This window comes from Orbicella faveolata, unplaced genomic scaffold (genome assembly GCF_042242905.1).
Source record: "Orbicella faveolata isolate gen_17 unplaced genomic scaffold, um_ofav_v1 contig_2, whole genome shotgun sequence".
NCBI classification, from domain to species: Eukaryota; Metazoa; Cnidaria; class Anthozoa; order Scleractinia; family Merulinidae; genus Orbicella; species Orbicella faveolata.
The window spans coordinates 19,320,602-19,344,094 of NW_028301547.1; the positions used below are offsets into that span (position 1 = coordinate 19,320,602).

Genomic DNA, 23,493 nt, shown 5'->3' on the forward strand with positions numbered 1-23,493 from the left:
AGTGCAACCGGCGTACGTACCATGTAATATTTTTTTCTGGTATTTGTTTGTCATTTTTTCCTATAAACAGCTTTCTTGATTAAAAATGCATGCTTAAGCCCACATAGAAGAAAATACAAACAGGTGAATTTACACACATTTGACATTGAAGACACGATTCACGTAGCTGCAAACGAAGAGGCTGCTTTGTCGTCTTTTGTTTCAAGACTGCTCGAAAAATAAAATCTCCTCGCTGGTTGTCATATATTTCTTGTAGTTCTAGTTATGAGAGTATGACGGTACATCAGGGCAGTTAATATTTATTCTTTCTTGTCACCTGTCCGTAACGGTGAATAGTCACCAGATCGACTTCAGCAAACGTTGGCAGTAATCACATATCTGATTTTTTAAGGCCGCATTTAGATTTGCATTGAAATGAAAAATTCACGGAAATTAACAAAAAAATGTACTCCAGCAGGTATTCCCATGTAATCACCGAAGGCTGAATGTAGGTCAGTTTTGTGCAATTTTCTTCTGACAGACAGGTATTCTCAATTCCACAGACGCATCACTACTTGTGTTTTGTTAAAGAGTATAATTGCTAAGTAGCTAAATTGATTATTATCTAATCTGCTTTCTTTTTTGAGCTTTTTTATCGATTGAATAAGTAACAATCTGTTTATCAAGACTTTCATGATATTTTTTTAGCTATGGAGATGAAATAACGCGTTCCACTGATATTTATGTTTCTGTCGATAGTATTCGCTTTGTTTCCAAGAAATAATTTCTATTTACAAGGCTAAAATAGTTAAAAGTAAAAACCCGAACGTTTTCGACACTAGGTCATCTTCAAGGTAAGTGACCTAGTGAAGATGAGCTAGTGTCGAAAACGTTCGGTTTTCTACTTTTAACTTTTTCCTTTAGCCTTGTAAATGGAAATTATTTATTTATGTTTCTCTTGCAATAATTTTCGACCTTCAAATCTTAGAGTTTGAAATGTGTCAGTCCTAGTTAAATACTTTAAAAATGACCTTTTCACTTAGCACATCATCTACTAATTAAAACTTCAATGTCAGCTTCACTAATCAGCTGATACTTAGTATCAACGAATGTGGTTGAGCGTAAATGAAAGAGTTCACCATAATTTCAAATTCTCCCTGTAATTCTCCGGGTCTCCCGTCCCTTTTAGTATCCCTTGTCTTGAGCCCTAATACATTGGCCGAAAATGGAAATGAGAAGTTTTGAAAGCCAAAATTTTTAAATCCACTTTGATCCGGAGGAGTACAGGTCGTCAAATTCCTCACCTATCTAGCCACAAAAAATAGAAAGACTATCGCTTTTAAATTTTTAAAACCATATGTCAGAAAATTAAACTGTGATCGAGAAAATCAGGACAAGAGCTTTTGAAATGCTGCTTTGCTAGCTAGTTGTTTGTTTGGAACTGAGGCCCCGTCCACAATACACTGGAGAAATTTGAAAACGCATTAAAACCGACGGTAGAAAGGCCAACCTCGTACGTTTCTCCGCTCTGAAGGGTTAATCACATGATTATCGTGACGTCATCATTTTCCGTGTTTTCAAATTCCTCTTGTTTGAGGAGCGTTTTTGAAAAGCTCCGTTTTCGGTGGACAGTTTCTCCGGATTAGTGTGGACGGTAAGCCTAACCGTAAAACTATAGCCGGGTTTTCAAATTTCTCTTACGTTTGTTTGTCGTACTTTCCCTGTTCGGGGGTTTAATTTCTTTTTAACCTTATTTTTTATATACACAGATAACGAATCCAACTTTGGACTCAAACTTGAATCCTGGTGATGTCAACTACCACTCTTCTATACGTACTATGTCTAGCCGCCACAATAATTTTCAACATAGCGGGTAACTCTCTGGTGTGCTTAGTGATATTGAAGAAAAAAGCACTGAAAACCTCGATCAACCGGCTTCTTTTCCACCTGGCCATCGCTGATTTACTGGTCGCTGTCTTCTTCATTCCACCTTGCATTCTGAGCCACTTTATCGAGCAACCTGGCGGCGTTATTGGAGACTTGCTTTGCAAGTTCATTTTCGGCGGGTCTCTGGGTTGGGCGTCGGCTTCAGCCTCAAGCTTTCTTCTGGTGGTGATAGCATTTGAGCGTTATAACGCCACCTTACATCCATTTGAAAAGCTTGGACGTAGCCAATCACCGTGGTTGCTGCCATCCCTATGGATCGTCGCCATCTTGTTGATAATGCCTGGTCTCGTAGTATCGGCCTACGATACAGAAAGTCAAGGTTGCATCCAGAACTATCCAAATTATGCAACGGATCTAACATATTCACTTGCTTGGACATTTGCCAATTCAGTGTTGCCCATATGCATCATGGGATACCTGTATACGCGGATTATTTTGTGTCTGCGCAGCCGTGTCCAGGTGCCAGGTTCCTCAGCAAACGTCATGTCACATTCCAGAACCAAGGTTACTAAGATGCTCATTTCAGTCTTCATCATCTTTGTCCTGTGTTGGATCCCTGCCGCCATGCTTTGCATGCTGAGTCCCGTGATTCCTGGCGGGCAATTTGCTACAATTCACCTCGTCACCACAGCAAGCGCGCTGTTGAATTCTAGCATCAATCCACTGGTGTACACGCTTCATAGTCAACAGTTCAGGAAGAATCTCGCATCACTCGTATGTTGCCAGAAAATGAAATAATCGCCACTCCAGTAGCTAATCAGATACTTGCTGATCATGATGAGCTTAAACCTTTAGAGTCCTGTTTGCAAATCTAAAATGATGATCGGCTTCAAGAGAAGATGAAAGGTATAAGAAATTTAATCCCCCCTATAAGCCTTGCTCCCACGATAATCTCTCTCAAGTTATTTTTAGAGGTGGTACCCAGTTCTTCCGCAGATAATGTTGGTACGCGCGTTACGTGAATGTTTTCGTGAAGGATAAAGTGCGTGTAAAGCCGTTTGAGAATTGGCTCTAACCAGATCCTCCAGTTCCTACCGGCATTTCCCAAACGGTGAGTGATGCGGGATTAACTCTCTCACACTCCATTCTATCTTGTTGCCTTATAATGTGAACAGTTCGTTTGTTAGGTTTTCAGTTAGTTTAATGTTCCGTCAGTTAAAGGAGCTACGTCATGGTTTGAGCTATCTTAAAAAGCTTAGGCTAAATTTTTCAATCTGTGTTAATCTTCTCCATCATTAACCATCCTTGTTCCTTTATGGTTTATTATTATCTCTTTGGTGTTTTTCTATCTTAGTAAACTAATTATTTTCAGGTTTCCTTCAATTTAAAGATAATTTTGTAGGTGGCCAAAATAAGTACCGTGACTGAGTTCCTATAACGGAAAAGGACATGTCTCATAGGTACAAGAAAAAGAGAGAGACCTGAATAAACTTCCACTGGAGCGAGTCAAGCCGTAAATCAGGTCTCACAGCTCTACTATACATACTAGCTAGGACAAAAACTTCTTTGAAAATGTTCTAAACTAAAAGCAATGTATAATACCGAGAGAATGAATTATCAAAGATGAAATGAATAAATACCGAATGAATGATCACAGACTAATTAAACCACCCTCTCAAGCAGATCTTTTGAAGCTTTGATTTTCCCCAGAGACTCAACAAAAACGCTAACTGCTAAGGCGGACAATAATTACTCCTGGGTATTGGACTGTCGACCGAGAAAATTTGACATCTTAAGAAACATCTCCTCAAATTCCAACGTCTCAATAAGACAAATTAATTTACTTACTTTGTGTCAATTTTCTCATGTTTTCAAAATTTCTAAGTAGTAGCGACTTTATTTGTTTATCTATTGTAATCCTCAAAGTGCTGTATGGTAGCTACTTTACTCTATGTTTTATTTTACTGGAAGTTTTTTCTGTGAATAAATAAAAAAAGGAAAGGAAAGAGAAAAGAAAAAAAAAATTACGCGTGTCGTGAAACCAAAACCAAAGTGATTGCTCTAGCCAATCACAAAGGACATAGAAAATACAGTGAGCCACTCAAAACTCGAAGCAAATACATGTGGCTTACGCGAAGCGCGGGTAAACGCATTCAAACAAGCCACGAATGGCTTTGGTTTTACTTCTGATTGGATAAAAATTAAACTGGCGCGAGAGTTTTTAGCCAATCGCGCAGCGTAGTAAGTGCAAACCAATTACTTTTCGACACTCAAATGAAAACTGCTTCAAATCACCAAATTGGGTTTCACTTGACGTATGATTAAAAAATAGCTTATAAGGAATGTATGTCACGCCTATGCCAATGAAAAAGAACACAAAGAAACGTACTGGGGGGTGGGAGATCTTTTCATGGACGACTTTTCATATTTGCATAACAATGTAGGCCGGGGAAAATAGATGAGAGGTAAGACTCGCTATTATGTTGAGCTCCATAAGCTGCATCAATATACGCCTGTGGTTTTTAGATGTGGAAGAATTACGTCAGCGTTAGTTTATAATCCTTGTTAAAGATATTGCGAACTGTTCTTTGCTACAAATACAAAGACCAATTGCGCGGTGGTGTTTACAACAGTGATGGCCTTCTGAAAAATCCAAGGTGAGAGTTTTGCTTGTGGTTTTTCACCGTTTAAAACTGTTTGTATATAACAAATCGCTCAGAGGTCAATATGTTTTACAGCTTGTACACTTAATCACCTCATTTCTGTGTTCAACTGTGTTTCTTAACTAAAACTGCATGACATTATTTCAATAAAGGAGTTATCATCGAAGGCCGACGATTCAGTTTTACTTTGTTTTTTTCTGTCGTTCAAGACTTTGCGTTGCCTTTTAATGATTCCACATAAGGGTCATCTGTTTTGCTAAATGACTGCATGGCTAATCTTACGCCCAAATTCAAAACAATTCGTCAAAAGACAGGAAAAAAAAAACTTAAAAAATGTCTGTATATAACAGAATCGCTTAAGAAACTCAGAAGCCAATATGTTCTGCAGCTTGTGCAATAAATTGCCCGGCTCTGCCTTTTGGTAAGTCATTGCTTTCCGTCTTTTTTTGACAAATTGTTTCGGATATGAGCTGATGACTCGGCTTTGTGAAGTTGAAAGGCCACCTGAAGTCTTGCAGGATAGAAAAATCAAATTAAAACTAAATCTTCGACCTTCGCTTCTCCTTTACTGAGATACTGGGTTGCACAAAACAGAGACAGCAAAATAAATTCGTAAGTATTTCGATTTTACAAAACTACTGATTTTTTATGCACGCAGTAAGTAAGCGATGTCACTTTCTTTTTATCTTTTTAAGCTGTAAAATGGCAACAAACTGATTTGTTTAAAACAAAACCTTCCAAACAACGTTGAAATTTGCATTCCTGTCTTCGGCTTCAAACTAGTTCGCTTGAAACATGTTCGTCGTAGTGAAATTTTACACGATTTAACGCGAACTTAGAGTAGTCAAGATTTACCAGTTGACAACTGAAAAATAACAGTATAGTGTATCTTTTTAATTTTGAATAGAAGCCAGTTGATATGTGAAAAGAATAGGGAAGTCTTCTAGTCCGTTCAACATCGAACAGGGTACGATGCACTGGTTACATGCAGCACTATTTGATGATCGTGATGAATCGCAATTTATTGCATATTTAGCTGTTGCTCAACAAAGAAAAATGGAGGGCATGAGAGTATATTTCCCATGTAGGCCTTATTCACGAGGTAATCTCTCTCAAGTTATCTTTACATCACTTCCAGTTTGGAAAATGGCAGGAGGATCTACAAATAGCTACAATGCTGGGACACAGGACTGCCCAAAATGCTTTGCACGCCTTTCCTTCGTCCACGAAAACTTCCACGCAACGCAGGTGGTAAAATTGTCCGCGAAAGAACTGGGTACCATGTCTGAAAATAACACGAGAGGGATCACCTCAGGAGTAATTAAGTCCTATATGGGTGATGAATACTCTTATCCTTCCTCCTTTCTCGAACTTGCTTAAAAATGATATTATGCAAATAACTTGTCTGATGCTGCATGGTGTTAAGAGTTTATCTATGTCAATATTTCTTATTACAGAAAAAGCCCACTTTGAGAAACAAATTTGATTTTGTACTCAAGGATGGCAATATCGACCTTTTCCTTGGTTTTCTTGCTGTCTGTAGCCGCCGTGATAATTTTTAACATAGCAGGTAATTTCCTGGTGTGTGCCGTAATACTGAAGAAAAAAGCGATGAAAACCTCTGTCAACTGGCTTCTTTTCCACCTGGCCATCGCTGATTTACTGGTCGCTGTCTTTTTCATTCCTCCTATCATTCTGAGCCACTTTATCGAGCAGCCGAGCGGTGTTACTGGAGACCTGCTTTGCAAGTTCGTTTTCGTTGGGGCCTTGGGTTGGGTGGCGGCCTTGATGTCGACCTTTCTTCTGGTGATGATAGCTTTTGAGCGTTATAACGCCACTTTACATCCCCTGGAACAGCTCAGTCGGAGTCGGTCGCGGTGGTCGGTGCCAATCATGTGGGTCCTAGCGCTCCTATTGGTTAGTCCCCTTTTCGTAGTGTCGACTTACGATGCAGAAAATCAAATGTGTGTGGACAACTTCCCAAACCACGTGACATCTCGAGCGTTTTACCTGTTTTGGGCATTTTGCAATGAATTGGTGCCAATAACCATCATGGGATACCTGTACACGCGGATAATTCTGCGTCTGCGTGCGGTCGTTCTCGTGCCAGTCTCCTATCCAAACTCAGTTTCACAGTCCAGGCATAAAGTAACAAAGATGCTCATCTCAGTCTCTGTTATCTTCATCGCGTGCTGGACCCCTGCGGCAGTGCTTTGCTTGCTGACTCCCGTGATTCCTGGTAGGCGCGCCACAGTGAATTCCGTAGCTAAAGCAAGTGCGCTGTTGAATTCCAGTCTCAATCCAGTGGTGTACAGCTTTTATAGCCAGCATTTCAGGAAGAATGTCGCTTCAATGGTGCCTTGCTGCAAGAGCAAGTAGTTACCAATCTTGCAAGTCCTGGGTATTCAACAAAAACAAACGTTGGCGTATAGACATAGTCTCTTGATAATGTAAATAGCTCATATTACAATTGCATGGTATAATGTTCAGTGCATAGTGATAACTAACTAGTTTTTCACTTACTCTCTTAGAAACAGACTTAAATTGCAGTTAGTCAATTTCTATGTCCTGCTAGTTTCGCTGTCCTTATCAGTGGCAAGAAAATTTTGCCACCATTGCAACATCAACAAATATTTCGAAAGTGTTCACAGAAAATAATTCCACGTTGTTGTGAGATATGGGTTGCTTTTCATTCGACCAAAAATTTTTTGTTGAAAAATCTTCTCGGAAAGTTTCTGAAAAATCCGAAAATTGTTAAATTTCCAAAACTATTCAGCTAAAAATTCTGCAAATTCCGTGATGGAAACCAAACGTTATACCTCGCAAGGTCGTCCTCTATTCCACAAATTGCGAGAATGTCCCATATTCCCCTCTGGAAATTTCTGGAGATGCAAACCGGAATTTTGATCGGATTGAAAGTACCCAAGGAATGGATTTTAGTCCAAAATAAAGCGTATTTTTCGGCAGGTCGTTGTCAACTGACATCTGGAAGTTTAGAAATCCAGCAAACAGAAAAACAACATACCATAGATATGATGTAATAAGCATGTTTGAAAAACAATGAACAATGCGCGCAGGTCTTGCTCATATTAAAGTAAGAAGTTCGAGTTATGTACTCTAACTAAGTTGTGGTTAATAAATAAACAAAAGAAAAACGCTACGAAAAGGAAATAGAAATCGCGCGAACATTTAAAAGGAGACAAAAAAATGTAAATCTCATTTTAGTGGTCATGCACTTAGCTAGTTTACAGGCATGTCACTGAAACGAAGAAAACAAACATTTCAAATGAACGTAACATAGTTAAAAATCCCAACTGGAATTAGGCAGACCAGTTGGCTACCGGTATTCAAAAGCGTGACCGAGGATTTGAACTCGGGACTACCGAGAAACAAATCCCGCTGGTGGCAGGGTGGAGGCCTTGAACCTGGAACCTCCGAATTACAACACCAGCGCCCTAAACCACTCAGCCACGCTGCCTCTTAAGATTTGACGTCTTTGAAAATGGAAACCGCTCGGTTAGGAACAGAGTCCTCTTCCATCTGACATGATTACTTAATGGTATAGTCGTAATCTGTAAGTTTGCAAGCTTAAAATTAATATTCTGTAGATTAAGTTCAGGACAAAATTTAAAGGTTTGTCGTTAACAGAGATTGTCGTATTTCTTGACGGTTTCAAGATTCAGCCAACATACCCCTATCAAGAATACAGAAAAGTACGTACATACGCCTGAACCCACCCACTCGTTCGGATGTTTCAGTGAGAGCCAAGAAAGATTGTGATCGTGAGCTTGCCTCTTTTCTCCAGAAATGTGCAAGAGAATAAGCTAAGTTTTGAAATCCTAGTGGCTTAGTCCGAAATAGGTTGGGTGTTTTACGAGCGAGCGGTTCGGGGTTCGAATTTGATCAAAATCAGTAATCAAAAATATAGTTCAACCAACCATTATTTTAATGGGACTTTTTTTGAATAAATTCATGCATCCATTCTTCGCAAACGCACGCACTGAAGGTAAGCATAGATTGGTGTTTTCAGGACGTTTACGTGGACGTTTAGTTGAAAATTATCCTCCAGACATGTAGGAAGAAATGTTTTGAGAATTTTCTGAGAAAAACTCGCCGAAACTAATCAGTAAGCGGTCCATCTTAGTAGTCCGTATTGTAAAATCTGGACCACTCAGGAAGCCAATCCGAATCTTGAACCATTTCCTTGCTGATAATAAAATTGTTTACATCAGCATGTTTTATGGAGTTTCTGTTTATTGGTGGTTGACGGCAATGGACACAAATCAAAAGGAAAGGGTAACATTGGTCACTATCGCCTACGAGGTTTCACGTATAGTTTGAGAAACTCGCCATTACGGGTCGTCGCTCGGGAAGGTTCCAATGCCCTACCAATTAATATTTTTACCGTAATCCTAGGGTTTGAAATAATACCAATCATCACCCGGAGTTTTGAGACTCCCCCGTCTTAAAATAAGTCCCTCCATCAAATAAAATAAAATAATTTTTATTGCTAACGTTTCAACGTTCTTGTCAACTCGATACAAAAATAAAAACAGAAACTGCGGCGTGCGGGCCTGCGTCTTCTTCGAACCTCTGGATCAGTACTTAAGCGTTTGCTTGTCAAAGCAAGAATATTAGAAGTAACATGTTGAATTCTCTTCGCCTCGCTTCTGTCCTCGTCTCGTCGACAGCTCTTACAGAAGTGAGCAGGAAGTTTAGTTTCTAGCTGATTGAGGCGAGTCAAGATTCTGATTTTTCCAGGACAGTAAAGTGTATTGTGTTACCGTACACAAGGAATGCAAGATTTTGGTCGATGAGTGCCTTTCGATGTGACGCGTCCTCCCCTGTCACGCAAGGATCCCTGCTGTAAGCTCTGTTCAAACTGCAACTGACTGCTGTAAGTCTTCAAATTTAAGCATGACAAGCTTTTGACCGGATTGACTGAAATCGACTCTTTCGTTGACTGTACCTGCGCACTGCGCGGTCGCATTGTGGCGATTTTTTCCCGCGCTTGTTGTGCGCTCATCATGATCTTATTCTCCGGCGCTTTTAGGGGCTCAGTCGCAGACGTAGTCCAACCGCGTTTGCCTGGCGGTAGAACCTGCGTGCGATACGCGGGCGCTGAGCGACTACGCGTTATAACCTGAGAACGTCTGTTCTCTGGGAACGATGGCGGTTTAGGAGGTGAGCGTGTGACTTTCGTGATAATCATACTTGCTCTAAGATCTCCATCGACATCTGTCGGGGGTATATCATATTCTGTCAAACCACGTGACTTACAGGAAGAAGTCAGAGCCGGCGAAGACTGGGGACGAGTCTTTTGCTCTTTGTGAGCTTTTAAAATCCTTTGCACATGTGCATTCATGCTGTTTATGGTACTCTCTTGGTGCTTAATTCGTGGAGGCGCGCTTGAGATCCTTAGGGGCAGGCTGTTTGGTGGAGCTAAAGTTACGTTGAGGTCACAAGCTGTAGGTGTTTTCACCCGTGAAGGAGGCCGGGAAGGCAGACTGTCTCTAGTGTCAGCGCGCATCAGCTTGTGCGCACGCACGTGGGAACGCGCCAGTCTGCGAGGTGGAGTCTTGGCGTAGATGTTGAGGTTACCCAGTCCTTCCGGTCGCTCGGGTTCCAAGTTAAAATCCCACAGGACTGCCTCGAAGTTGAAAATCAGAAGATTGCTTAATGTGTTGACAATCATCCTGAAAAAGATTTAAAAACAAAAAGTATGGATGAGAAAAAAAAAAAAAATACTTTGGTAAGAAGTTCAAAACAAGAACGCATTTGAAAAAGACACCGAACACACGAGAATCAGTCGTGGACGTCCACAAATAATGTTCGATTCTTTTTAGGCCAATCCAAAAATAGCACGAGAACTACGAAGTTTTCCTGCTCTGTCGATGTCTTAAGCCTGTGATGTTTAATACAGCTTCTCCTTACTGAAGGTAGTGCGTTCTTACAGTATTAACGGGGAGAATTTAAGCGCATATGCCTGAGGCGCCGTCCATACTACCCCAGAGAAATTTGAAAACGCAGCTTTATTTCTGCGGTTAGGCCTTCCGTCCACACTACATGTAATCCGTCACGAAAACGGAGCTTTTCGAAAACGCTCTTCAAACCGGAGGAATTTGAAAACGCCGGGTTTGTGTTTTCGTGTGGACGGAAGACATTTTTAAAACGGAGCTTTTCGAAAACGATGACGTCACGATAATCAAGTGATTTCTCTGCCGGGATTTTCCTCAAACAGAAATCCCAAATGACCGGTGATTGTTGCGTTTTCAAATTTTTTCAACGTAGTGTGGACGGAAAACATTTGATGTGTTTTCTAAGTGAAAACACCGTTTTCAAATTTCTCCAGTGTGATGTGGACGGAAAACATTTGATGTGTTTTCAAAGTGAAAACACCGTTTTCAAATTTCTCCGCCGTAGTGTGGACGGAGCTTGAGCCACGGAGAAAAATCGATCATTATTGGAGCTGACAACAACTTACCTATCCCCTGACGCTCTGATTGTTGTAATGGGGTCATTTTTACTGTTTCCACGAATAATTCGCAGACAGTCACCGTTTAAAAGATTCCAGATGCGTAGCTGAAACACAAAAAAAGGAAAATAATAATAAGGAAAAAATCCAGCGTAAATCTTAATACAAGCACCGCAATATAAAAGCGATCTAATGTTTGAAGACCAACAAGATTTGAAGTCTAACCTTTCCGTCCGCGGAGCCAGTTACAACTCGACAGTAAAGAAACTCCAGGCATAGCACTTCCCTGAAAAGGACAGATTAAAAAAATTGAACACCTAAATTGAGAACTTTTCTTGAAAAAACATAAAACCAACGTTGAAGCGCTCAGTTTACCTCCTGCGTCGGAAATAGAGTAGGGTGTTTAGTGAAGTCTTTAATACAGGATAGAGGCCCTATTAGGAGTTTTCGGGAGATGGGACATTTTGGTAAAAAAAAAAAAACAACGAGATACAAGATATTTGTGAGGAAAATTAATGGGATATGGATATTTATATCAGATAAACCGGGATATCGAGTTGGAAAATCATTTATTTTGCAATTGGAATCAATGGAAAAGGGATATTTTGGCCAAAAATTAACGGAATGTGGGATACCCAGACTCCGCTCTCCCTAATGGGGCCTCATACGGTACCAAAGATTCTCCGTTTAAAACTTGAGACAACAAAACGAGGGAAATGTAAGAGACGCGGAGGTCTAATGGTTAGTAGTCTCCCCCTCCTCCCCCTTAGTAGTTCCCCTCCGAGGTGGGAAAGGAAATATTGCGTGACTAGACTGTTCACAGCCCTCTATTTTCTCGTATTTTTATTCGCTCGTTGAACGCGCGGATAAAATCCCAAGAGACCTGGACGCCAGCGCAAAACGGAAGACTTGACTGGGTAGGGGGCGGGTACCGAGATAAATAGCCCACCCTCCACCCCTGCGTGCTTCGCACTCACTTCGCTCGTTTTTTTCTTTCGCGTGCGTTAACAGAGAAGCTGTGAACAGTCTATTGCGTGACGAGCCCTAAGGACCATTGGGAAAGAGGCCAAATGGGTAACGCATTCGACAGGGTGACGCGTTCGACAACATTGACTATTTCAGGTCACAGACTTCTCCTTCTTACGAAGAATCAAATGGAACGTGCAAAAAAAAAAAAAACAGTAAGAATTAACATACTTCGGGTGTCTAAATGCCTGCAGGCATTTTTTGTGTTTTCCAATAGAGCTCCATGCCATAGCGTAGCAATCTAAACTGCCAGTGATGATGTGATACTCGTCAAACGTCACGCACGTGATTGCTCCGTGATGACCGTCAAGGGACTGGAAACAAAATCCAATCAAACATAAGTTAGTAAAAGTCGTGGAATACAGAAATTCCTCAGTCACTTTCTACAATAAATCCCGGTTGTATAAGGTTTGGTTTAGCATCTACTTACTATAGCAGTATTAGTTGTTTTAAAGTCACGTTACATCACGTTTCTTTCTTTTAGGTCATTCAGGTGCAAAACTACAATGAATTGCTTAGTGACATTTCCCGCGCTTTCCGTCAGTGACATGTGCGCGCGTTTTGCGTTCGTAAGTACCACTAAGTTGATCAAAACCCAAAGGAAGTTGGAAGTTTCACCGCAATTACAACGTAACTATCTTAGTTTGTTTCTTTAGAGTAAAACATTTCAACAACAGAAAAAGTAAGGGATGAAGGGAGAGGATGAAGGGGAGAGAGTTAATCTCCTATATAGACCTTTTCCCTCAAGTTATTTTTTAGACATGGTTCCCAATTCTTCTGAGGGTAATGTTATCACGCACACTTCATGGATTGTTTCGTGAAGAATGAAAACGCATGTTAAGCTGCTTAGACTGTCCACGTGAGCGAAATCCACGTCACCGGATTGGCTGCTTCTAGACCGTTCTGGGAATTTCCGAAACCGAGAGTGATCTAAAAATAGCTTTAGAGGGATTACGCTGTGAATAAGGCCTATGTGGAGGATGAACTCTCTCACTCCTCATCCTCTCTTGCCGAATTCTTCGTCATCTACGGGTATATTACGAACTCACAACGTGACCAGTGACTCGTTTCTCCAAGGTCCCGAAAAGTTTTCGCACCCGGGAAGTCATGGCGAAATCTCAAACCTTATGATTACAGAGCTGTTTAATTCACATATTCTTAATATGAACAGAGATTCCCTTCATACAAAAAGTTTCAGGCGTATACACTTCTCTGTTTTTAGATACAGACAAATTAAAAATAGCTTTGGGTGCGCGAAAAGTTTCCGGGGCTTTCGAGAAACGAGTCCCAGCTCCCAATCGCCTTGATAGCTCACTAGTTAAGCACTGTACTGGTGTCGCAGAGGGGTTCGAATCCCGTTCAGGCCTGAAGTTTTTTTCAGGTTTTAATTTCTCAACTGCTTAAGCGGTGTGCATAACTGTGATGATCAATCATGTCTTCATATCGATCTCTCATTGTTATTTTACCTTGAGTAAAGACGCCTGTTCTATGTCCCACACTTTCACTTTTCCACCTTCGCATCCGCTAACAACTAGAGTGTCAGAAACCTACAAGAAAAAAGGAAGGTAGAAAACCGTTTAGCAAATGGCTGTTTGCATGTGTTACAATGCAGTTAAACCTTGGAAAACTGAAGAGTTATTAAACAATCGGCTGGGGTAACTTTTAGGTCAGCTCATTTTTTGGTCAAAAGATATATTTCTAGGGAAATTTTAGAACTGCCAGCCTGCCATAGAATGGTCGAGAAATACCTAAGATAGCATAAGGGATACCAATAGGGTCTGTAAGCTTCAAGAGGTGCCCAGGCGGAACTTACAATCGTTACATGTATGTTTGAGCAACTTTCCGATTCGACAAAAAAAATCAAAAACGCTGCATAAAATGAGGATTAATGATTTGTCAAGTAACAGCACATGCTTAACCAAAGATTAGATCTTGTGTGCTTTGTGCAAGTAGGATTTGCCTGCAATAATTAAGAATTGTGCTCAGTCACGACAATTATCGGTTGCTAGGAAATATTTCTATAAGTAACAATCCAAAATTTCAAAAAAAAAAAAAAAAAGAAAAGAAAAGAAAAGAAAGCAAACAGACCCCAAAAAGCTACTTACACGAACAGTTTGTACCACGTGTCTATGACGAAAGGTCCGCCGGCACTTGCCAGTAGCAAAGTTCCACACTATATTAAAAGAACAATTTTTAAGAAAACAAGTCTCTTTTATGCAGCTTAACTTACTTGTTAGAGGCTTTCTCCAGAGAGAGGGTGAAAGGAATTTCTTCAGTTGACAAACTAAGCATAGTCTACGCCAAGTGAAAAAGTTGAAGTCAAAGAAAATTGGCCATTTCCGAGTTGCCTTTTGCCTCTATGTCAAAACAAGTCTAAGAGCAAAACAATTCATATGAAAACGAGCTCCACCTAGGAGTTCATTTTCATGCAAATCAAACTTATTTTTACAACAAAGGTTTTGAAGACTCGTTTTAAAGCAGAGGCACAAGTTAACTCAGAAATGGCCAATTGGAAGCCTCAATTTTAAGAAGTTTCCTTTCAGGTTTCTTGCCCAAGTTGTGTTCAAACAAGATAGAGAATAAGTCATGTAAAACATTGCCAAGTGCGTGCAGTTAGAATGGAAACCAAGAGGTTAATTACTTTTTGCTTAATTATTTTCACATAAATTATACGGAATAGCAAGGGTACTTTAATCAAATACAAGCTAGTAACTGTGATTAAAGACTAACATGAAGTACTTTACAGTCTTCATATTCCTTGAATCTTAACAAAAGAAAAGATAGATAGGTAGATGTAGCTGTTTCATAACAATGCAAGGAAGATGGAATTACATAACCTTCACTTACCTTTAACACTTTTATCCCTGGACCCAGAAGCCAGGTGATTTCCATGAAGAGCAATGCACAGAACAGTGGCCCGGTGCCTGGAAAAAATTCAAAATGTGATTATAATAAGTTATCATGTGGATATCTGATAAGTTTATCTGATAGTTAAATGAAATAAAACCACATGGCTATTGTTTATATTACATGTACACAAATAAAGACAATCTTCAAAAGTTAGTTTAGCACTATTGAACTACAGATTTTGTTGACAAGTTTAACTTGACTTACCCTCTGAATATACACTTGCAATTTCCTCTGCCTATATCCCAGCATCTAAGAAAAGAAACCAAGATTACTAAATATAAACAATGCAAGATTGATTTATTCACTTAAATGACCCTCCAGCCAGTCGATCGGTCAGTCAGTCAGTCTGTCAGTCCACTGGTCAGTCAATCGGTCAGTTGGTTGGTTATTCATTCAGTTAGTCAGACAGTCATTCATTCAGTCAGTTGTTCAGTCAGTCAGTCCATTAGTCAGTCAGTCAGTCAGTCAGTCAGTCGGTCAGTCAGTCAGTCAGTTGTTCAGTCACTCAGTCATTAATCAGTTATGATGTTTGCAAGGACACACCTAGGCTACAAGTTCAAAAACTTCAAACAATTTTCTTGCATACAGTATTTAATACCTATTGGACATTTACATGTACCTTATTGAAGTGTCATAGCCACCACTCAATACTACTCCTCTCTCTTCAGAAACATAAACACAGCGAATAGATCCTGCATGGCCTTGAATAGTCCTGTTGCACTTGCCTGTGGAAGCATCTATAAGTCGAACTCGTCTGTCATATGATCCAGACACAACCAGTTGCCCTCCATTATAGTTTGCACATCGGTTGGGATCCTCTCTGCAAGGTGTATTTACCATGTTAGAATTACTGGGTAGTTATAACTAATTCTCATGGCATTCTAATTAGTTAATGAAACCAGATAGGTAGTTTCAAACTTTTTGATGCTCCCATATAAAAAGGACGGGGGTGCTCGTCGTATTTTTTACGGCTTAAAAAGGCAGTTTTGGTACCTCTTAGGGTGTTTAGCCTCAAAAAGTCTGCAGCGGGAGCTTTTGCGGTACCTTTAAGGGTATTGAGCCAAAAAAATATGACAGGAGAAAAGGTGTTGCCTTAGAATTGGTACCCGTTAGGGGTGAAAAACATTTTAAGCCACGCCGGCCCCACAAAACAGGATCTTGGTACCTCTTAGGGGTTCTTTTCAAAATTTCCAACAAGCACCCCTGCCCTTTTTATATGGGAGTTCCCTCCCCCGAGGGCATTCCCAACAGAAATTGATCATATATGTTTCAATTAATGTTTCATATTAATTGTTTTGATCCAAGGAAAATTCATGACTTGACTTAGGGTGGCTGGCAACAGTTTCCAGACTTTTTTCAACACTTCTTCTTTGATGGCTTAATACTACCATCTTTTTGTCAGCTAATGTCACAACAATGGCATCCCACAAATGCCCAATTATTGATGAACAAGTTATGAACTCTTTAGATCCATCTTAATTTCAGTTTTAACTGCTCAAGGATTTAGCAAAATTATTTCACTTTATGACTACCACATCATTCTAATGTAAGGAAAAGAGAATTTGTAAGCATATTACAATCAGGGATACCCTAGTTTAACTGTAGAGGAAAACTGGAGTGACAATAGCTACAGTCAATGAATAATACAAGAGCATACATGTAACTATGGGATCTACAAGGATGATACATGCATTAAAATTCATATTTAAACAGTGTTCTGATGCGTAACACTCAAAGAGCATTTCTGTCAAAATGTTTGAATGTGATACATTTAATTATTTCTTCTAAGTGAAATAAAGCTACCCACATGTCCTGAAGAACCAGCACATTATATGCACCACAGTAGATGTTCCTCTCCTCCATTCTGATTTCCTTGGTAGCAATTCCTTCATAGCATTCCTTTAGATTTTGACTTTTGACATCTTTACGTGCTTTGTAACCAAGGTTGAGAACTTCTTTGGTGTTCTCGTCGAGATCCAGAGGAACATGAACAGGCACAATCTTAGCATATCTTGGATTCATACCCTTGGCTGATGCTCCCTGAATAGAAATCAGACAACACAGTAAGAGTCTGATCTTTGAGTGACTGACCTTTGATACTGCTTATTTTTAAATGTTGATACATTTAAGGTAGTACTGCAGGCAAATTTGGCAAGTTTTTGCACATTTTACTATGAACGAAACATTAGCAATATTAACCCCATAAGAATGTAATTTTCAGAGCTAATACAGAAATATATCTAGATTGTAAAAAAAATTAGTTGTTTGAAATAATTCATGGAATTCGAGGAATTTAAGGAATTTAAAGGGGGTGGTGTGACTGTCCTTTTATAAGGAATCAGCCACCACTGAAAGGGGATTTAACTGTTTGCAGTAAAAATTGTCCCAAAGACATAAATAAAGGGCACCAAGATAAACAAGATAAAATTACAAGCAGGGTTTATGCTCAATCAAAAGTTACAAGCATCCTGATCAACGTCCTTATTGCTCAACTGTCTAAGAAAGCCCTATTCATAAAACTCTTGATTTACGGCTATAAAGACCTGGCAGGTTTCTTTCGCAGGTCACAGGTCACAGGTCACAGGTCACAATCAAAAAGCACTCAGTAAAACTTGTGATGTAAGAATTACCTGAGATTCATAAGAGGTTTATCGATGTTTCCATGCAACAAACCTCAACTAAAAATGTTTTACTGTATAATTTTAATGAAAAGATTTCTAGGGGTGGTATATGTACGAAATGGGTTGAAATGTAGCTTTCAGACATGTAGTGTTAGATATATTTTGCCGTAATAAGATCATTCATTATGATAGCAAATTGAACTGTTTTATTTCTATCTTTTTTTGAAATCTTTACAACGGGTACGTACTAAACAGAAACAAGAGGGTCCCATATACCTCTTCTGAAAACAATTTCACTCATAAGTAATTCGCCTTTTCACGCATCACGAAAAATTCGAAAAACAGCTTCACGTTCACAGAAAAAAGCAAGCAATCACGTTTCAAGAAAAAAATGCAAAGGCTAAATCATGTGTCACATGAATTACAAATTCTATCCACGTTTCGCTAAACATACAGAACCCTCCATTTTGATGCATCAAAATGCCGTGTATGACACATCGTGACAGACTAGATTCTAGGCCCTCCTGGCCTACAAAGAATTTATGTTTCCAACAGAAATAAGTCTTGGCTTTCTTTGGATCTTTTTTTTTTTAATTTATTTCAGTGCCACAGCTGATTTTCCGTATGGTTTTTTTTTTTTTTTCCAGAAAAGAGCTGTTATAGTTACACTTGGAACACACTTCTATGCATCTGTTTTATCACGTTTTCGCATATTTTTTGGTGACCTGTGACCTGCAAAAGAAACCTGCCGATAAAGACCTACAAATGGCAACAGTGATAACAGACCTATGTCAAATGACAAAGCATGAAAACTGAATGGAATATATATGCCGGCTATTTTCAAGTTTCTCATTCGCATAAGATGGTCATCAAAACTGACAGTATATAGGCTTACTTTCAAAGTGATCACAAGTTGCCCAAAAAGCCAGCCATTTCAGTGCTACAGATTGCTTCACATATTATGCTATTCAATACACTCCAAACTAAACAAGAAAACCTGCATTGACTAGAGTGACAAATATCAAAAATGCATTAACTAATAACATGCAAACTTAATTGCCATTTAAATGAATGGAACTCAAGCAAATTTGATAATAGCATGTAGAATTCCAGGCCAAATGAAGATGAAGTATTTGAATACAAGTTGAAAACAAGTCACTACTAATAGTTCCACTAGACCAGAAATTAGGATTAGTTTATCTACGAGACTGGGAACCTTAAAGAAAAATGAAAGTTTCACTTGCAGATATAATCCGCTGTTTATATTGATTTAACAGCTGTTTCCAGGTACATAGTCTGGGGTGCTTACCATTTACAGAAACCATCCAGTTGGAAATTTCAGGCAAAAACATTAAACAGTTGAATGCCACGTTGCGAGAGAAGGAATCGCTATAAAGTATATCCACATCAGTTAGAGAGACTTAAAAGAGCAGAAAAATAGCATCACCACAAATCACAGCCCATATTTTCAGAAGCTTCCCAAACGGAATGGCACGAACCATTTGATTTTCCAACTGGAATTTCTGGTTTTCCCATGTAAATGGTAAGTACCCCTGGTGTAACAAGTATCCACATCATGGGTTAACTATGTAAGGGTTCAGGTCAACTATAAAACCCAGTTGATAAGACTGACCTGCATAAGCATGATCTCTTCTGTCATCAGCTGGTGCACCATGTAATCTTGTTTAACTTCCTCAGCGAGAACTCTCCAATGTTTACTTAGACACAAACAGTTTGTCAAGCTACTCTTGTCCAACATTCCTAGAATCCGCTTGGACAGATGAACTGGTAAACACCTTAAAAAGTCCTTATATTTTCCAGAACCTAAATAATCAGGCATGAAAGAGTCATTTTGAGTCAAAGAACTGATGAAATTCTCATTGTCCTCTTCATCACCTGACATATAATCTTCGGAGAAGAATTCCCTTTCAAAATCTGTCATTTCATTTGCAGGCCTTCTTGAAGACTGCCTAGAGGGTGGTATAGACCTAGAACGACACTGAGAAACAGGACTTCCAACATATCCTGCTGAGGCTTGAGATCGGAGGTCAGAGCCAAGCATGTCTGCAGAATGTGTGCTCCTGTGAGATTGTGATTTTGTTGTACTTAAATCTCCTGGGGATTTGGACCGACTAAATTCAAGCTCTTCACTGATGATTGAGTGAATTTCTGCTGAATGAGTGTCGTGAATGCCTGAAGATCCAGATTGGCTTGCCGTTGATTCTGGGGCTGGTGATTTGTTACTTTCCATCTTGGCTACGACAGGGTCATCACTCCCGGACACGTAGCTGTGCAAAGACATGTACTCGTCATCCTCTACAAAAAGAGAAGAGACCTCGTGATTAAGAATGATGACAGCCAAAAATGCAATCGCTAGTTCCATTTGGATTTTCTATGTTCATGTGCTATTGGAAGGCAAAATGGTAATTATTATAACGACAGCCAAGAAAATCCACCAATCACAACACACATGACATGTGATCAGTTGTCTGTTATGACAGTATAAAACCTAATGTTTGTTGAAATTTGCAATTTATAAAGCATGTTGGACAAGTCTCTACCTTTAACATGACGTCATCAAGGCGTCTCAAATGACATCATTGGGAGGCTATGTCACGCATCTGTCACGCAATCATCGATCAAAATGAAGAAGAAGAGGTTGAACCTCAATTTCTACGAAAACGCTCCAAAATAATTAAACCAGACAAGCTATTTGCTTTATGTTATTGAGAAAATAAACAGATACAAACCTCTATCGATTAACCCATCGTCCACCGCTCTTTGCCTTCTTCGTTCCCTTTCGCACATTGCTCTAGTCTTGGTTGCCAAAATATGTAGAAGATGTGTATCACACAACTGCATTAAACCCAATAAATAATTTGCTTTTGACCAATAAGTACTCCCTGAAAACCACTCCAGGTAATCGTCAATAGTCTGTAATAATTCATCTTCGTTCAACGCGTGGTTTGTTGGCGGACTGGAAGTGTCCACGATCAAACTCGGTTTGCTCCGCGACCGCATGTACGTGAAGTCTTTGTACTGAAAAGATTGAAGCAGAGATGTGACATATTCAAGCAAATCCATAGAGTCAAAACGCTGAACAAGCCCCAGAATGTACTTCCTTTTGACTGGTTCACCACAACGACAAAACCATTCCTTGGTGTGATTCAACTTCGCGCCTAAACAACAGTCCTCGCAGACACCGCATGATTTCACTGGGCTGTTGACGCAACGAAGTTCGGGTGCTCTGCTTATACTGAGCTGATACAAGCTGGAACCTCGTCCTGGTTGACGCATTCTCGGTTTAGAAAAGATTTCTACAGCAAAAACAAGTAGAAATTAACAATGTATCATTATAGATTAATCAATTAACTCAGAGCGCAGTGGGGGAATCATCAACAGCGCTTTTGTGTCACCGTCTGTTTTCATTCGGCTTTGTAACCTAGCAACGCATGGCATAATAGAAGCCAAACAGAAACAGATGAAATTATACATGTATGTTTTTCCGGCATTTGAATCTCTACACTTTGCAGACTTCACGGAGCAAACGGAATTCATATTTCGACACACTGAAAAAGTATAAATTTTTTTCATCACGAACAAAATTTCACTCTCTTCACGGGGTCCTGGATATAGGTTGCTGGATCAGTTAAAATCAAGTTAAAATTCCAGCGCATTTCTCAGCTTCCTGTTCTCAGATTTCAAATTCCAGATCTCAGCTATCAGTTTCAGATCGCGTCATTAAACCCCATCCAGAATCTCATTTCACTAATCTTGCATTCCGGTCTATCAAACATAACTTTATTTATGGTAGAAACAAATGTCAATTGTGCTGTCTAAAGTAGTAATTAAAAGTTTATTTGCAGTACGGAGTAAAGAATTTTGGAGAAACCACGCCTGTCAGAAACTGCAAAGACAACTGATTGTATCTGGGTCTGTCTACTTTTAGTCGTTTTAATTTGACATTCTTATCCGCATGTCTTGAGTTAATTTGTAGCAGTGACGGCTGCTTATAGCTAGCAAACTCCGCATCGCGTGTCAAATATGTTTAAACAGAAATACTTAGAATGCGGCAACATAAACACTAAGGGCTTGGAAATTATAAAACAAGAAAATCGTTTCCGATCTATCGGGCTTCTTAATCTTTATAAGATGCACACGTCGCATTGTTCATCAGGTTACGGACGTACAAAACCATCCGCTAAATTGAGACCCATTGAAGTAACTCAAATAACTCAATGTGGTACAAACCACAAAGGTAACAAGAAGCGAAAGAGTTAAATCAGTAGAAACTTGAAACAGACTGTAGAGTCACAATTTTTAACATTTGTTTCCGTACCACTAAAGCAGAATAACGTTTAATCCACATGTGTCTCAATCGTTCCACATTCGCAATTTAAATAGCCAATCAGAAGCCTTGTCTTCTGTCCTAATGCAGTCCTTTTAATTTAAGCTCACGCTACGAAGTCTCTGACCTGATATAGACAGATTTGTGGCTAAATTTAGGTTCGGAAAAGGCCTAATTGCACATTTTTGGCGGTACCTTTCGGCGGCATGCTATGGTATAGGATAGTCCGGCTCGACCGCGTCTCGCGAAACAAGGTTCTCGACTGGCCAAGCCCGCAGCGTGATATGCTAGCGAAGCGAGCTAAAAAGGTACGACTAGGTATTGTGATAAGAGAAAGTCATTGGAAGTTAAGTAGGTGATTATATGATAACCGCACGGATGGTACTCAATATTTTTATCTCTTATTTTCACTTAGGTCCATTAAAAATGAATTAGTCCGACATATTGAAAAGAAATAACACCATTTTGATGAATTTTATGATAGAGCGGAGATAAAGTTAAGAAAAAACACAATTGAGGGTGCCTAATGTGTTTTGCTGTTTTAATGAGAAAAGTGCGTATATTGATTTTTTCAGATTCGTTATCGAGGTGTCCATCTGATTTCAATTCTGACGTTTTAATACCGTAGTTTGATCTGTTGCTGAGTGGGAGTGATAATGAAATCAGTTAAAAAATCGTCTTCAATGCTCTCGTCTCGTTAGTGCGTCAAAATCAGCTGAACTACCCTGGCCATTACAAAACTGATTGTAAAAGTGTGGTAGAAGATTTTGGGACAACTGGACAACCCACTAAGTAAGAAGTAACATGATAAAGGACTGAATATTCGACTTAGGCTCCGCTAGCTCTTTCCATCCCATAAAGTAATGCAAATCAAAAATGGTCCGGCTCAATATATCAAAATGCTTGGTTTTTACAAGCTGTATTTTAATTCTACTCAATTTTTACACGAAAGTGTTACCGAACTTGCAGATGTTAGTTGGTTTCATTGGATCTGGCAACCGGTGGCTTTCGAGACTTTGAATGAGCAATAATTTGAATTGTTTGAGAATTGTGGTTTGTCTGGCTCTGGCAGTGTTCTAAGTCGGCCAAAAACGTAAAAACCTAATAGCTCGGCCTAAATTTCTATAATACTGAGACAGAAATGAAATCAATATACCACCTTTTTGTTAAATTACAGTTATGCCAGTTGTCAGTGTTCGGCGATCGAGCTAGAAGTTAAAAGTACCTTCCACTGACTTCCACGGCTTTTAAATTTCATTTAAAGCAGCGTGAAATGCTTCGTTAATAAATGATTATTGAATTGAAAAACAAAGGACATACCTTCTGGAATGACTTCAAGAGCTGCCATTATGGTCCCGAAGTCGGCGAAACAGTTATCGCATGCGGTGCCTAAAGTGTTTTCCGTTTGAGTTTTCGACCGATCACTGATTGATTAGCATAAAAGTGTCTTTGTTTATTCTAGTTGTTATGGCGTCCTTATCGTTATTCTGGGTCCTATGGGACTGTTTAGCTTGATTAGGAGTGTATAAGTGGAATGTTTTTGTTCCAGTTAAGTTATTTGTACACATAAGCTCCGTGGACGGT

General features: G+C 39.5%; 3 protein-coding genes across 3 annotated transcripts; 2 read left to right on the plus strand and 1 right to left on the minus strand.

Moving 5' to 3' along the window:
• Positions 1–356: 356 nt before the first annotated feature.
• Positions 357–3,548, plus strand: LOC110059408 (neuropeptide FF receptor 1-like). The gene is made up of 2 exons (XM_089290127.1): positions 357–491; positions 1,749–3,548. Exon 2 carries the CDS (start codon positions 1,789–1,791, stop codon positions 2,662–2,664), a length of 876 nt encoding a protein of 291 aa, XP_089146253.1. The 5' UTR covers positions 357–491; positions 1,749–1,788; the 3' UTR covers positions 2,665–3,548.
• A 1,501-nt stretch (positions 3,549–5,049) lies between these two features.
• On the plus strand, positions 5,050–7,684 carry LOC110059391 (QRFP-like peptide receptor). Its single transcript, XM_020766077.2, has one exon. The coding sequence runs from the start codon at positions 6,030–6,032 to the stop codon at positions 6,906–6,908; it is 879 nt and encodes a 292-aa protein (XP_020621736.2). The 5' UTR covers positions 5,050–6,029; the 3' UTR covers positions 6,909–7,684.
• A 1,333-nt stretch (positions 7,685–9,017) lies between these two features.
• LOC110056477 (F-box and WD repeat domain containing protein 10B-like) lies at positions 9,018–23,330 on the minus strand. Its single transcript, XM_020762957.2, has 13 exons — positions 23,230–23,330; positions 20,312–20,878; positions 19,195–19,877; positions 16,748–16,980; positions 15,560–15,760; positions 15,145–15,189; positions 14,878–14,954; positions 14,136–14,203; positions 13,497–13,577; positions 12,202–12,344; positions 11,230–11,290; positions 11,014–11,111; positions 9,018–10,225 (listed from the first exon to the last, which is right to left on the minus strand). Exons 1-13 carry the CDS (start codon positions 23,255–23,257, stop codon positions 9,310–9,312), a joined length of 3,201 nt encoding a protein of 1,066 aa, XP_020618616.2. The 5' UTR covers positions 23,258–23,330; the 3' UTR covers positions 9,018–9,309.
• Between the last annotated feature and the right edge of the window lie 163 nt (positions 23,331–23,493).